Source organism: Cuculus canorus, chromosome 18, assembly GCF_017976375.1.
Source record: "Cuculus canorus isolate bCucCan1 chromosome 18, bCucCan1.pri, whole genome shotgun sequence".
NCBI classification, from domain to species: domain Eukaryota; kingdom Metazoa; phylum Chordata; class Aves; order Cuculiformes; family Cuculidae; genus Cuculus; species Cuculus canorus.
In genome coordinates this window covers 8,115,929-8,128,692 of record NC_071418.1, presented here as the reverse complement: position 1 = coordinate 8,128,692, position 12,764 = coordinate 8,115,929, and the positions used below count along the sequence as shown (strand labels likewise).

The 12,764-nt window shown below is 43.2% G+C and overlaps 1 protein-coding gene and 1 long non-coding RNA gene across 5 annotated transcripts in view; one reads left to right on the top strand and one right to left on the bottom strand.

The window, feature by feature from the left end:
* The first annotated feature begins 713 nt into the window (after positions 1–713).
* Positions 714–12,764, top strand: part of LOC104057905 (myosin heavy chain, skeletal muscle, adult-like) — a 16,605-nt gene continuing 4,554 nt past the window's right edge. Inside the window, exons 1-25 of one of the 4 annotated variants that reach the window (XM_054083221.1) lie at positions 714–917; positions 1,007–1,150; positions 1,242–1,398; positions 2,312–2,339; positions 2,437–2,551; positions 2,645–2,737; positions 3,813–3,876; positions 3,969–4,067; positions 4,161–4,264; positions 4,357–4,495; positions 4,740–4,858; positions 4,948–5,097; positions 6,226–6,396; positions 7,375–7,677; positions 7,796–7,873; positions 8,307–8,394; positions 8,489–8,606; positions 9,140–9,263; positions 9,350–9,486; positions 9,581–9,836; positions 11,248–11,490; positions 11,587–11,763; positions 11,849–11,994; positions 12,082–12,172; positions 12,261–12,650. In XM_054083221.1, the coding sequence (XP_053939196.1) occupies positions 714–917; positions 1,007–1,150; positions 1,242–1,398; positions 2,312–2,339; positions 2,437–2,551; positions 2,645–2,737; positions 3,813–3,876; positions 3,969–4,067; positions 4,161–4,264; positions 4,357–4,495; positions 4,740–4,858; positions 4,948–5,097; positions 6,226–6,396; positions 7,375–7,677; positions 7,796–7,873; positions 8,307–8,394; positions 8,489–8,606; positions 9,140–9,263; positions 9,350–9,486; positions 9,581–9,836; positions 11,248–11,490; positions 11,587–11,763; positions 11,849–11,994; positions 12,082–12,172; positions 12,261–12,650 (3,738 nt within the window). Of the gene's footprint in view, positions 918–1,006; positions 1,151–1,241; positions 1,399–2,311; positions 2,340–2,436; positions 2,552–2,644; positions 2,738–3,812; positions 3,877–3,968; positions 4,068–4,160; positions 4,265–4,356; positions 4,496–4,739; positions 4,859–4,947; positions 5,098–6,225; positions 6,397–7,374; positions 7,686–7,790; positions 7,874–8,306; positions 8,395–8,488; positions 8,607–9,139; positions 9,264–9,349; positions 9,487–9,580; positions 9,837–11,247; positions 11,491–11,586; positions 11,764–11,848; positions 11,995–12,081; positions 12,173–12,260; positions 12,651–12,764 lie in introns of all 4 variants that reach the window. The other 3 variants (XM_054083222.1, XM_054083219.1, XM_054083220.1) reach the window with 3 other exon arrangements.
* The window catches only part of LOC128853970 (uncharacterized), a 22,885-nt gene continuing 19,549 nt past the window's right edge, over positions 9,429–12,764 (bottom strand). Inside the window, exon 5 of the long non-coding RNA XR_008452840.1 lies at positions 9,429–9,513. This is a non-coding gene — a long non-coding RNA (uncharacterized LOC128853970). The remainder of the gene's footprint in view (positions 9,514–12,764) is intronic.

Here is a 12,764-nt window from a genome sequence, read left to right as displayed (position 1 = left end):
AACTTACTGTATTATCTGTCCTTATTTACCGTTTGCTCACATACTGGTCCCACAGTTGGGTCACTTCCAACAGATTTCTGCCATTGTCAAGGGAATATCAGAGCAGTTGATTTAAGGTGACAGTCACACTACAATTTAAGCATGAGATCAATAGGAAGTTAACTATAACCTGTGCACTTAAGTTCTTGGACAATGCAACATGGAAAAGAGATATCTTATTTTGTTCAGAGAGAACAGATCTCTAAAATTTCCAGTATGACTTTCTTAGATCATTCAAACTATGCTGTTGTCCATATCAAAGATCTAATTTAGACCTAGAAACCAATATTTATATCTCTAAGACACCTAAAAGACAGAATTTGATAAGTAAAGGGGCCCAGTTAGCACCAGCTAATAAAGCTGGCAGCACAGCTAACATTCGCAGATCACTTCAACAGTAGGAAAGCAGTTGTATACATTTAACCCCCACTGTATTACCAGAGTCTGTGCTAAAAAATGAGGAGGATGGCTTTGATCCAACATCCGCCCTGTGTTGCACAGAAAGGTGGACTACAGGACTGCTCGAGATTCTTCCCAAATCACATATTCTATGATGCTGTTTAGGTTTTCCAATAAACTACATGGTAGCAAAATAAAAAAGGTGACTCATTTGGGCAACGTATCTGCTCTCCCACAGTGTTCTCTGCTGACGAGGCCTTCCACGAAGCACAGCCATGTCGTCAGATGCTGAGATGGCGATCTTTGGGGCGGCAGCACCCTACCTCCGAAAGTCAGAAAAGGAGAGAATCGAGGCCCAGAATAAGCCTTTTGATGCCAAGACTTCAGTCTTTGTGACACATCCTAAAGAATCCTTTGTGAAAGGGACAATCCAGAGCAAAGAATCAGGGAAGGTCACCGTCAAGACTGAAGGTGGAGAGGTGAGCAAAATTCAAGATTTACACACATCATTAAATTCTCACTCTGAGCTCCTAGCTGACATACATGAATCTCCTTCTTCCTCTGGCAGACCCTGACTGTGAAGGAAGATCAAATCTTCTCCATGAACCCACCCAAGTATGATAAAATCGAGGATATGGCCATGATGACCCACCTCCACGAACCCGCTGTGCTGTACAACCTCAAAGAGCGTTACGCAGCCTGGATGATCTACGTAAGTCCCAGCACAGCCTTCCTTTGGGGAGCTGGGAGGAACCGCTCTGCCAGGCTGAGCACAGCCAACGTGCTGTCTCCCTTCCTTGCAGACCTACTCGGGTCTCTTCTGCGTCACCGTCAACCCCTACAAGTGGCTGCCGGTGTACAACCCGGAGGTGGTGTTGGCCTACCGAGGCAAGAAGCGCCAGGAGGCCCCTCCACACATCTTCTCCATCTCTGACAATGCCTATCAGTTCATGCTGACTGGTGAGTGGCTCTCAGAGCGTCCTCGTATCCACAGTTTCTCTGGGCATCCTGTTTCACTGCCTCAGCACTCACATAAAAATAACATTTCTTCTTTATATCCAGTCTAAATGTACCTTCTTTCAGTTTACAACCACTACTTCTTGTCCTATCACTACAGGTTCTGGTAAAACATCTTTCTCTGTCTTTACAGCCATCTAACCATTTTCATAGTCCTACTCTAGACCCACTCTAACAAGTCCATGTCCTTCCTGTACTGGAGATACCAGAGCTGGTGGGAACATCCCATGTGGGATCTCTGAAGTGTGGAGTAGAGGACTAGAACCACCTACCTTTGTCCTGCTGGCTATGCATCTTTTCATAAAGCTGCAAGGGCACATTGCCAGCCCATATCCAATTTTACACCCACCAGTGCCCCGAGTCCTTCTCTGCAGGGCTGCTCTCAAGCCAGTCATTGCCCAGTCTGGACTGATAATGCGGATTGCCCCAAAGAAGGTGCAGAACTTTGTACTTGGCCTTCTTGAGCAAACTTGCTCTCAGTCCCGCTAGTTATGTTATTAATGGATGTATTAAATAGTATTGGTCGGAGTACAAACCCTTGAAGAATACCACTTGTGGACCATTTGGACGTTAAGCCTTTGACTGTAACTCTTTGGATGCAGCCAAATTCCTTATCTAACAGACCACATGTCAGTCTCTAGATCTCATCTCTACTTCAAAGACAAGAGTTTGTAGGTTTGTTTGAAGGTAACAATGCGATGAAATTGTTCTCAAGGACTTGAAATTAAAAAAAAACACATTAATATGAGTAAGTGAAAAAAAAATATTTCATGTCGTAGCCTAATTTGCTGCATAAATTTTCAGTCTTTTTGTATTCTTTGTTAACAAAGCCTGTTTCCTTCTGCCTCTTCCCCAGATCGCGAGAACCAGTCAATCCTGATCACGTATGTACATCCCTGCTCGGGTTCCCGCGGGGCTGCCCGGTGCCAGGGGACCTCCTGCCTGACCACACGCTCTCTGCTTCTCTCTTGGGTTTGACAGTGGAGAATCCGGTGCCGGGAAGACTGTGAACACAAAGCGTGTCATCCAGTACTTTGCAACAATTGCAGCCAGTGGGGAGAAGAAGAAAGAGGAGCAGCCGACAGGCAAAATGCAGGTAAATTAATAGATACTGGCTCGAATCAATGCTTTCCTCTGTTCCTGACATGATTTTTGGAAAGGATAACCGGTAATAATTATCATCCTGCAGGGAACGCTTGAGGATCAAATCATCAGCGCCAACCCTCTGCTGGAGGCCTTTGGAAATGCCAAGACTGTGAGGAATGACAACTCCTCACGCTTTGTAAGTTTTTGATAATAGGAGTTGGCATTTACAGGTGAACAAGGATGTCAGCACAGAAGCTGTCACTTCTGAAGAGTCATGGTTGGATGAGTGTATTCATTGAACTAATATTTTCCTCATATTTTTGTCAACTGAAAACCACCTAAGTAGACTACCTAAGCCAAAACATAGTGCTAAAAGCGTACTACAGCAAACAAATACTTACAAAGAGGGATCATTTAAATAGGTACAAATATCTATATTACTTAATATATACACATGTACTTCTGGTAGCTGACATGCAGGCTGTAGATACGTACTGGTGTAAATTGATATAATGTGGAAGTGAGGGAGAGAGGAAAAGACAGACAGACAAGAAGGAAATTGCCTGCATCAGATCAGCAAAAACATGAACGTCTTGTTTTTCAGACACAGAACTAGGCAGGTCTATTAATCTGACTTTTGACACCTTGAACAAGTTGTTTGGAAAGGGATAAGGACAGAGATGTCTGCAGGACTTCCTATAAGAAATGAAACTACTCTTTGGCATGTCCTTTCGATCATTTTAATTCAAAAAGCCATTCATAGTTTGTATGAGATAAGCTGTGAATGTTCTTGAGAAATCACAGTACCAATCCACAGTCTCAGCCTGCAGTTCTGTGCTTTGGGTGCGTTGCACCTGTCCTTCCAACTCGGAAAATAACAGCTGCTGCCTTATTGTCTGTAAAATCCAAACAAACTCACTTAACATTTACACCACCAAGAACCACCTTCGCAGCATCCTACCTGATTTAAAAATGAAGCAATTGCATCTTGGCTTTCTCTATGTTTGAATTGAAGCATAAGTGATCTAATAAAAGGTTTGTCTCATGGTTTTCTTGTTCCTATACACTCGGGGTTATCCAGTATAGAGAGTTTCCTGTCTTTTTTGTTTTGGTTTGTTTTTCTGTTTTGCTTTCTTTTTCCCCAAGAAAAATAAGGAATAAAATCAAAACAATTTCTACAGTTAAATCCTGCTCTCTGTGGAGAATGCAAGGTTACATACTTACAGCCTTAATGAAATGTCAAAGTGCCTTTTTTTCTTCCCCTTATAAAGGGAAAATTTATTCGAATCCACTTCGGAGCCACAGGCAAACTGGCTTCTGCTGACATTGAAACATGTAAGAGACCTCCTGACCTGATTCCACTCCTTCCTCCCTTTCCACCTCACTATACATTCTCAGGCCTAACTCTGTCTTACTGTCCTTGCCAGATCTGCTGGAGAAGTCCAGAGTCACTTTCCAGCTCAAGGCGGAAAGGAGCTACCACATATTCTATCAGATCATGTCCAACAAGAAGCCAGAGCTAATTGGTAGGAAGTATTATGAATTGTTTGATGGAATCTGAATGTGTTTAACATTTATGTTCTTTCCTACTCCCAGATATGTCTTATTCCTCTTTACAGATATGCTCCTCATCACCACCAACCCATATGACTACCAATTTGTCAGTCAAGGGGAGATCACTGTTCCCAGCATTGATGACAAGGAGGAGCTGATGGCTACAGATGTAAGTGACACAGAACATGGTGAAACTATGAACACTACGGTGGAAGTTCCATCCCACGACCCAGAGGTTTATTTGATTGATATTGTTGCCAGAGTGCCATTGACATCCTGGGCTTCTCTGCTGATGAGAAGACAGCCATCTACAAGCTGACAGGGGCTGTCATGCACTACGGCAACCTGAAGTTCAAGCAGAAGCAGCGTGAGGAGCAGGCAGAGCCGGACGGCACAGAAGGTATTAACAAAATTTAGAACTTCCAATAACAGAAACAGTTTACTAGCTGGCAGTTGGCATTCAGGTATCTTGGTCCAATTCACTTCCATAAAGACATAAATCTCAGCTTCCATAACATTTATGCTTCTAAATATCCCTTCAAGCCACCACAAAATTGCAGTGACATACAGCTACATCTTGGAGGACTTCCACTTTCAAAGATCACTTCTCCTCTGGCATTGTCTCCCTCTCTCTTTGTGTATAGTTGCTGACAAGGCTGCCTACCTGATGGGTCTGAACTCAGCAGATCTGCTCAAAGCCCTCTGCTATCCCCGAGTCAAAGTGGGGAATGAATACGTGACCAAAGGTCAAACTGTGCAGCAGGTAATGACGAGCAGGTGACTGGGAAGATCTGGCTTGATTTACTCTCTTGTTCCAGGTACTATTTTCCTTCTGCTGCATTTGTATTTTAGGTGAACAATGCTGTAGGTGCTCTGGCAAAAGCCGTCTATGAGAAGATGTTCTTGTGGATGGTTGTTCGCATCAACCAACAGCTGGATACCAAGCAACCCAGACAGTACTTCATTGGTGTCCTGGACATCGCTGGCTTTGAGATTTTTGATGTAAGGAACATAGAAACCATAGAATCATGGAATGGTTTGGGTTGGAAGGGACCTTAAAGATCACCCAGTTCCAACCCCCCTGCCATGGGTAGGGACACCTCCCTCTGGATCAGGTTGCTCAAAGCCTCATCCAACCTGGCCTTGAACACCTCCAGGGATGGTCTGTCCATGACTTCTCTGGGCAGCTTGGGCCAGGGCCTCGCCACCCTCACAGGAAGGCATTTCTTCTAAGATCTCATCTCAATTTCCCTTCTTGCAGCTAAAATCCAGTCCCCCCTCATCCTACCCCTGCATTCCCTGATCAAGAGCCCCTCCCCAGCTTTCCTGCAGCCCCTTTCAGCACTGGAAGATGCTCTAAGGTCTCCTGAGAGCCTTCTCTTCTCCAGGCTGAACAACTCCAACTCTCTCAGCCTGTCCTCATATGGGAGACTTTGGAAAAAGACAGCAATATATATTCTTTGCTTCTGAAAAGCCAAAGGGCGAGTCCAGCCAGAAGGCTGCATTGGCTGCCTTGAGTGCACTCAGGGGAGTACTATATTTGGGGAAGGTTCCTAAATCCAAAGGAGGATGGAAAACACTGACAATGTCTAATATTTTTATAAGGACAATAGGAAAAATTACCTATTAACAGAGAAAAGAGTGATTTAAGGTGGACCTTGATAGCCATAAGACTACCACATAATTTTGGAATTTGATTTTAAAATAACTTATATATCTAAACATCATTCAGGTTGCAAAGAGCAAAAAACCTCTTTAGAAATAGCTAATAGGATGTTTTAATACATAAAAAATCTTTGATGTCACTGAGCATCCCTGCATGGGATAGACATAAGGACTGGACATAAGGAGAAATTTCTTCACTATGAGTGTGGTGAGGCGCTGGCACAGGTTGCTCAGAGAAGTTGTGGCTGCCCCATCCCTGGAGGTGTTCAAGACCAGGCTGTGGATGGTCCTTGGGCAGCCTGATCCAGTGGGAGGTGTCCCTGACCATGGCAGGGGGAGTGGAACTGAATGATCTTTGAAGTCCCTTCCAACCCAAACTATTCAGGTTTCTGAGTACAATGGAGAAAGCTACACAGGCAGTTCTTCATCTTGAGAATGAGTAAATCTTGTCTTTGCACTGAGCAGTTCAACAGCCTGGAGCAGCTCTGCATCAACTTTACCAATGAGAAACTGCAACAGTTCTTCAACCACCACATGTTCGTGCTGGAGCAGGAGGAGTACAAGAAAGAAGGAATCGAATGGGAGTTCATTGACTTTGGGATGGACCTGGCTGCCTGCATTGAGCTCATTGAGAAGGTACGCTGATTGCATTTAAGATTTTATTCTATCTTCTTCCTGACGGAATTTAGGATTTTTCTTCAGCCTTATTTTTCTTGCCCTAATGCTTCACAAACCCTCCTGTTATTATTGTTTTATGTTCCTGGCTTTTTGTAAAGACAAGGCACCTTTTCATTTCAAATATTCTGCGTATTCAGAAAGTAACTCCTAAAGACCTTAGTGATTAGGCCATACATGATGTACCTTTAGGTCATCCTTAAACTACATTATTATGCATTTTTAACATAAAATTATCTGTAATTTTGCTTGTTTTGCAATAGGAGAATTAATACGATGGCACATAATTTGATGGCAAGGATTCTTTATAGGTGTATTTTCCAGTTTATAAAGATGGAAGATCTCTTTTTAGAAACTCAGACACAATTTTCAATATTATCATTATGATTTCAATATTAATCCTGTGACTTCTGAACCACAATTTCTAAGTAAAAGCACAGGTATATATAAAAAATGTACAGGATGAATAAACAGGGATGAATAAGATCATTACTATGAGCTGACACTGTTTTGTGTAACATCCCTCTGTATAAGAATGAAAAGACAGAGATACCTCTTCAAAAATAAGATTTCAGGAAGTAGCTGAAAGATCTGTTGATCTGTTGAAGAAAGGTCAATTTTAGTATAACCCCTTTAACCATACAAATCTACTTTGGGAAAGCATTACCATAAAAAAAAAATCTCCTTTTGACTCATCACTTTTCAAATTATTTAGAAAACTTTGCATGATTATTGTGATGCTCTCAGTTCGGACACGCATCCGTTTCAGACACAAATTCATATTTTCCCTAGAACTGCACGTGCAAAACTTAACACACATTTGATCTATTTTTGATCCATAAAATGTAATCCATTTCAGTTTCCAGTGCCTTACTGCATTCTCCTCCTGAAGGAAAAATCTGTATTTTACTGCTGTTATTTTTTTGCTGCTTCTCCCAGCCCATGGGCATCTTCTCCATCCTGGAAGAGGAGTGCATGTTCCCCAAGGCAACGGACACCTCTTTCAAGAACAAGCTCTATGACCAGCACCTGGGCAAGTCCAACAACTTCCAGAAGCCCAAACCTGGCAAAGGCAAGGCTGAGGCTCACTTCTCACTGGTGCACTACGCTGGCACCGTGGACTACAACATCTCTGGCTGGCTGGAGAAGAACAAGGACCCCCTGAATGAAACCGTCATTGGGTTGTACCAGAAATCATCTGTGAAGACACTGGCTTTACTCTTTGCCTCTGCTGGAGGAGAGGCAGGTCAGTTCTCTGAAATGTCATCTCTTCGGTGGGTGCACAGTGGTTTTGAAAACTTGTAGAATCATGAATGGGCCCCAAAGTGATAAATATTTTATTATCTTCATTTTAGCGGAGGCCAGTGGTGGTGGAGGTGGCAAGAAAGGTGGCAAGAAGAAGGGTTCTTCTTTCCAGACCGTCTCAGCTCTTTTCCGCGTAAGTAGACACTTTATCTTTTAATCTACACAAATTAGAATTAAAATCTGCTTTCAACTGGCTCAGCCTCAGTAAAAAAAATAACAACTTCTGTGCATATCCTCATTACAAAAAAAAAAAAAATCTTATGGAATGAAGAATGACACTGTAAAGTCCTAAACTTACACTTAAGATAAGCATGAATTTTCTCACAAAACTATGAAGTACCCACTCTCTGTCTCTCATTGGATTGATGATAATGTTTTTTCTTATCCTAAAAGGTGATGTTCAAGGTCAGAACCAGAGGGAACTGAGCTATTGCTTGGGGTATTACTAGCTGATAAATTCAGAACAGTGCATCTCCACTGAAGGGCCTTTTATGCTTTAATTCAAAGAACCTAAGAGTTAGTTTTTCCATGTTTCATTTCAAAACACACTAAATATGGTCCCACAGGAGAACCTAAACAAGCTGATGACCAACCTACGCAGCACTCACCCCCATTTTGTCCGTTGCATCATCCCAAATGAAACAAAAACACCTGGTAAGACACTCTAAAAGAAAAAGAACTTCTTCTGACACAGCTTTTCCCCTCTGCACTGGAAACTGTGGTATTCAGTTGTGCTCTGAATTGCTAGGTGCTATGGAGCATGAGCTGGTGCTTCACCAGCTGCGGTGTAACGGCGTGCTGGAAGGGATCCGAATTTGCAGGAAGGGATTCCCCAGCAGAGTTCTCTATGCTGACTTCAAACAGAGGTAAGAGCTACTCAGGTGTCCTCACCAACTGCCATTCACCAAGTAGCTGAGCTTTGCCACGGTCTCTGAATGTGGAAGCACAACAAAGCTGCACAAGCCAGTGATGACAAGATTTACAAATATAGATTCAAGGGTGGCTACAACACGTTCTCAGACCTAAATTACAAATGCAGGTTGAGTTCTTTGGCCATTGTATCAGTTGCAAATTTCAAGACAAGAAGTTTTCCTCCTAGGCACACAGAGGTAACGTTCCCCTAGCAATTTTCTACAGCACGGTTTAAGTGAAAAAGTTATTAGCCTGAAATGACCAGGGATCAGCAGTCTCTTTCCATTTATGACTGATCACCTAAAGACAGTAAATGTTTCCTTAAGTTTGTTATCAGATTAGGACTTCATTATAATGATATCTCTAAACAAGGGATGGAATTCTAACTTCCTCAGCCTCATTCTGTTGCAAAGACTGCTGTGAATTCCAATAAACAGAATAACATGACTTAAGGTCACCTTCGTTCATATTTCCTCTCATTCCACAGGTACAAGGTGCTTAATGCCAGTGCCATCCCAGAAGGACAGTTCATCGACAGTAAGAAAGCTTCTGAGAAGCTTCTTGGATCCATCGATGTGGACCACACCCAGTACAAATTTGGCCACACCAAGGTACAAACCCTCCTCCACTCACTCTCTGTGTGCCTGCGCTTGGGCTTTACCTGACAGTGATGTGCTGCAACCTTCCCTTTCTCAAGGTGTTCTTCAAAGCTGGGCTGCTGGGACTCCTGGAGGAGATGAGGGATGAGAAGCTGGCACAGCTCATCACCCGCACGCAGGCCTTATGCAGGGGCTTCCTGATGAGAGTGGAGTACCAGAGAATGGTGGAGAGGAGGTAGACATTCCTCATCTTCAGTTGTCACTCTAATTAGGAGGAAAAGTTGATATCATACAGAAAATATTCAATGTACATTTTAATTATGCTTCAGGGAGTCTATCTTCTGCATCCAGTACAATGTTCGGTCCTTCATGAACGTGAAGCACTGGCCCTGGATGAAGCTGTTCTTCAAGATCAAGCCCTTGCTGAAGAGTGCAGAATCCGAGAAGGAGATGGCCAACATGAAGGGGGAGTTTGAGAAAACCAAGGAAGAGCTTGCCAAGTCTGAGGCAAAGAGGAAGGAGCTGGAGGAGAAAATGGTTTCTTTGCTGCAGGAGAAAAACGATTTGCAGCTCCAAGTGCAGGCTGTGAGTATTGTCATTTATTTCCCTCTCAGAAAAGCAGTCTCCATTCAGACTCCTCTTTTGCAAGTGAAGGTCAGCCTATAAATGACCACATGTCAGATATTTGTTGAACCCTCATATTGAAGCTGAAGAAACTAGTGTCTCACAGTAGCATGGTGAGCCTTCTGACAGCCAGTACAAAGAGGCAGGGACCTTCAAGTGAGACTGAAGTGGTCTTTCCTTCTGAGGAAGAAGCCGTCTATAGCTATCCAAGATGAAACACTCAGAACAGAGCTGTACCTGGGCCCCCAGCTCCCTTAGAGCAAATGAGTTCTGCAAGCTTTACCTCTATCTTATCAGGATTAATTAATTTTGGACGGTAATCTGAATCGATGCTTGTAAATTCAGCCAATTAATAGCTAATGGATAATTGTTCATTCAGGAAGAGGGAAATATGGCTTGAAAAAGTCTCATCTCGCAGGGGTGTTCTACGATGTTTTACTCTGCTCAAGAATGTGTAATATTCCTTGGGAAGATGAAAAGGAACAGGTAGATACACCTTGATACAGGCAGGTATCAAACCTCCTAGTGAAACAGCTGAGTCTTTGCCCATCCTGCTTTAATCCACAGCCCTTAAATGCAAATTATGTATACCAAATGTGGAGAGCATAAGTATGTATAACCCTAAACCACCATCTCTGGGTAGGCACTTCATTCCACTGTATTATTTAGGCATAATTTAGTACAACAAAGAGTAACAAAGGAGATGAGCAATCAAGCAAAATCTTTCTGTTCTGAGTACGGTAGTGATTTGTATCTGCAACAGGGATTTTCATCATATGCCATGTGGTAGACACCCCATGAACCTTGTAAGCACATCAAATCTAGAAAAATAACTTATTATTTAAAAATATATTCCAACAGTATTTGATATCCAAAATTTATTCTGCAAAGCAGTTCTAAATTACTCATGTTATTTTAAGCACTGAAATTACTAAATACCTTATTCACGTTTCCCCCAGTTACAGATTTCAATCTTCAGATAGAAAATGGGAAATCTAAGGATTTTTTCCTCAGTCTAAAAGAGAAAAATAGACACAGAACAGTTTTTCTCTTGAGAATAATAAATCCTGTACATCCCCCACAACACTGGGTTCAGCGTAAACTACAAACCAAAAGCCACTAGTTACTGTCTATGAAACAAAAAGCCTGCAAATCCATTCAGGTTAAAAATTACTAACAGAGATGGTCACTTTTTTTGTCATGCCTGCAAGTGCACGAAGTCAGTACTACAAATTCTATTTTAGAAAGAGCCAAAAAAATATGGAATTCCAAGCTCAGAACTTGCATAACAATTTCCCAGACAAAAAAATGACAAAAGATAAGGAGAGAAACCAAATTGTATAAACAAAGATAATCTGTGTCTCTCCACCAGGAAGCAGATAGTTTGGCTGATGCTGAGGAAAGGTGTGACCAGCTCATCAAAACCAAAATCCAACTGGAAGCCAAAATTAAAGAGTTGACAGAAAGGGCTGAGGATGAAGAGGAAATCAATGCTGAGCTGACAGCCAAGAAGAGGAAACTGGAGGATGAATGTTCAGAGCTGAAGAAAGATATTGATGACCTTGAGTTAACACTGGCCAAGGTTGAGAAGGAAAAACATGCCACGGAAAACAAGGTATGAGGCAGAAGAAGATATCCTCACTCCAGACAAGAATTCTGCTTTCTTATATAGTATAAAGTTTTAAATGACACTTTTTATTTGCACTCCAAGGTGAAAAACCTCACCGAGGAGATGGCAGCCCTGGACGAGACCATTGCCAAGCTGACCAAAGAGAAGAAAGCCCTCCAAGAGGCCCATCAGCAGACACTGGACGACCTGCAGGCAGAAGAGGACAAAGTCAATACTCTGACCAAAGCTAAGACCAAGCTGGAACAGCAAGTGGACGATGTAAGTACAGCTGCATAGGAGAAGATTTAAGCTGTTACACAGTCAAGGACTAACAGCAGAGCACTGATGGTCTTATTGGTTGTAGCTGGAAGGGTCCCTGGAGCAGGAGAAGAAATTGCGCATGGACCTGGAGAGATCTAAGAGGAAACTTGAAGGAGACCTGAAAATGGCCCATGACAGCATAATGGATTTGGAAAATGATAAGCAGCAGCTGGATGAGAAACTGAAGAAGTAAGTGTGGCTGTGGGGCACCTGAGTGCGGGGCTGGTGCATTTGCTTTTTCCCTTTGAGCTCTAACACGGTGTGCTTTGCCCAAAGGAAAGACTTTGAGATCAGCCAGATCCAGAGCAAAATCGAGGATGAGCAAGCTATGGGCATGCAGTTACAGAAGAAGATCAAGGAGCTACAGGCAAGTCTCTGTTCCATCCCCTCTGTCACCCCGGCACAGGTCAGGCAGGAGGAGGGCACGGGTGTGAAGGGTTCCCAATGTTCTCCAGGCTCGCATTGAGGAACTGGAGGAGGAAATTGAGGCAGAGAGAACTTCTCGGGCAAAAGCAGAGAAGCATCGTGCTGACCTCTCGCGGGAGCTGGAGGAGATCAGCGAGCGCCTGGAAGAAGCAGGAGGAGCTACAGCTGCTCAGATTGATATGAACAAGAAACGTGAGGCAGAATTTCAGAAGATGCGTCGTGACCTCGAAGAGGCCACCCTGCAGCACGAAGCCACGGCTGCCGCCCTGCGCAAGAAGCACGCGGACAGCACAGCTGAGCTTGGGGAGCAGATCGACAACCTGCAACGAGTGAAGCAGAAGCTGGAGAAGGAGAAGAGTGAGCTGAAGATGGAGATTGACGACCTGGCCAGTAACATGGAGTCTGTCTCCAAAGCCAAGGTACACAAATACCTTATCGGTTCATTGACCCAGTGGAATACAATATAATTTCTTGCCTCTGCTATTGTTAAGAGTGGGAATGGTTAACTCCTTCCTTTCTCTGTATTCATGCAC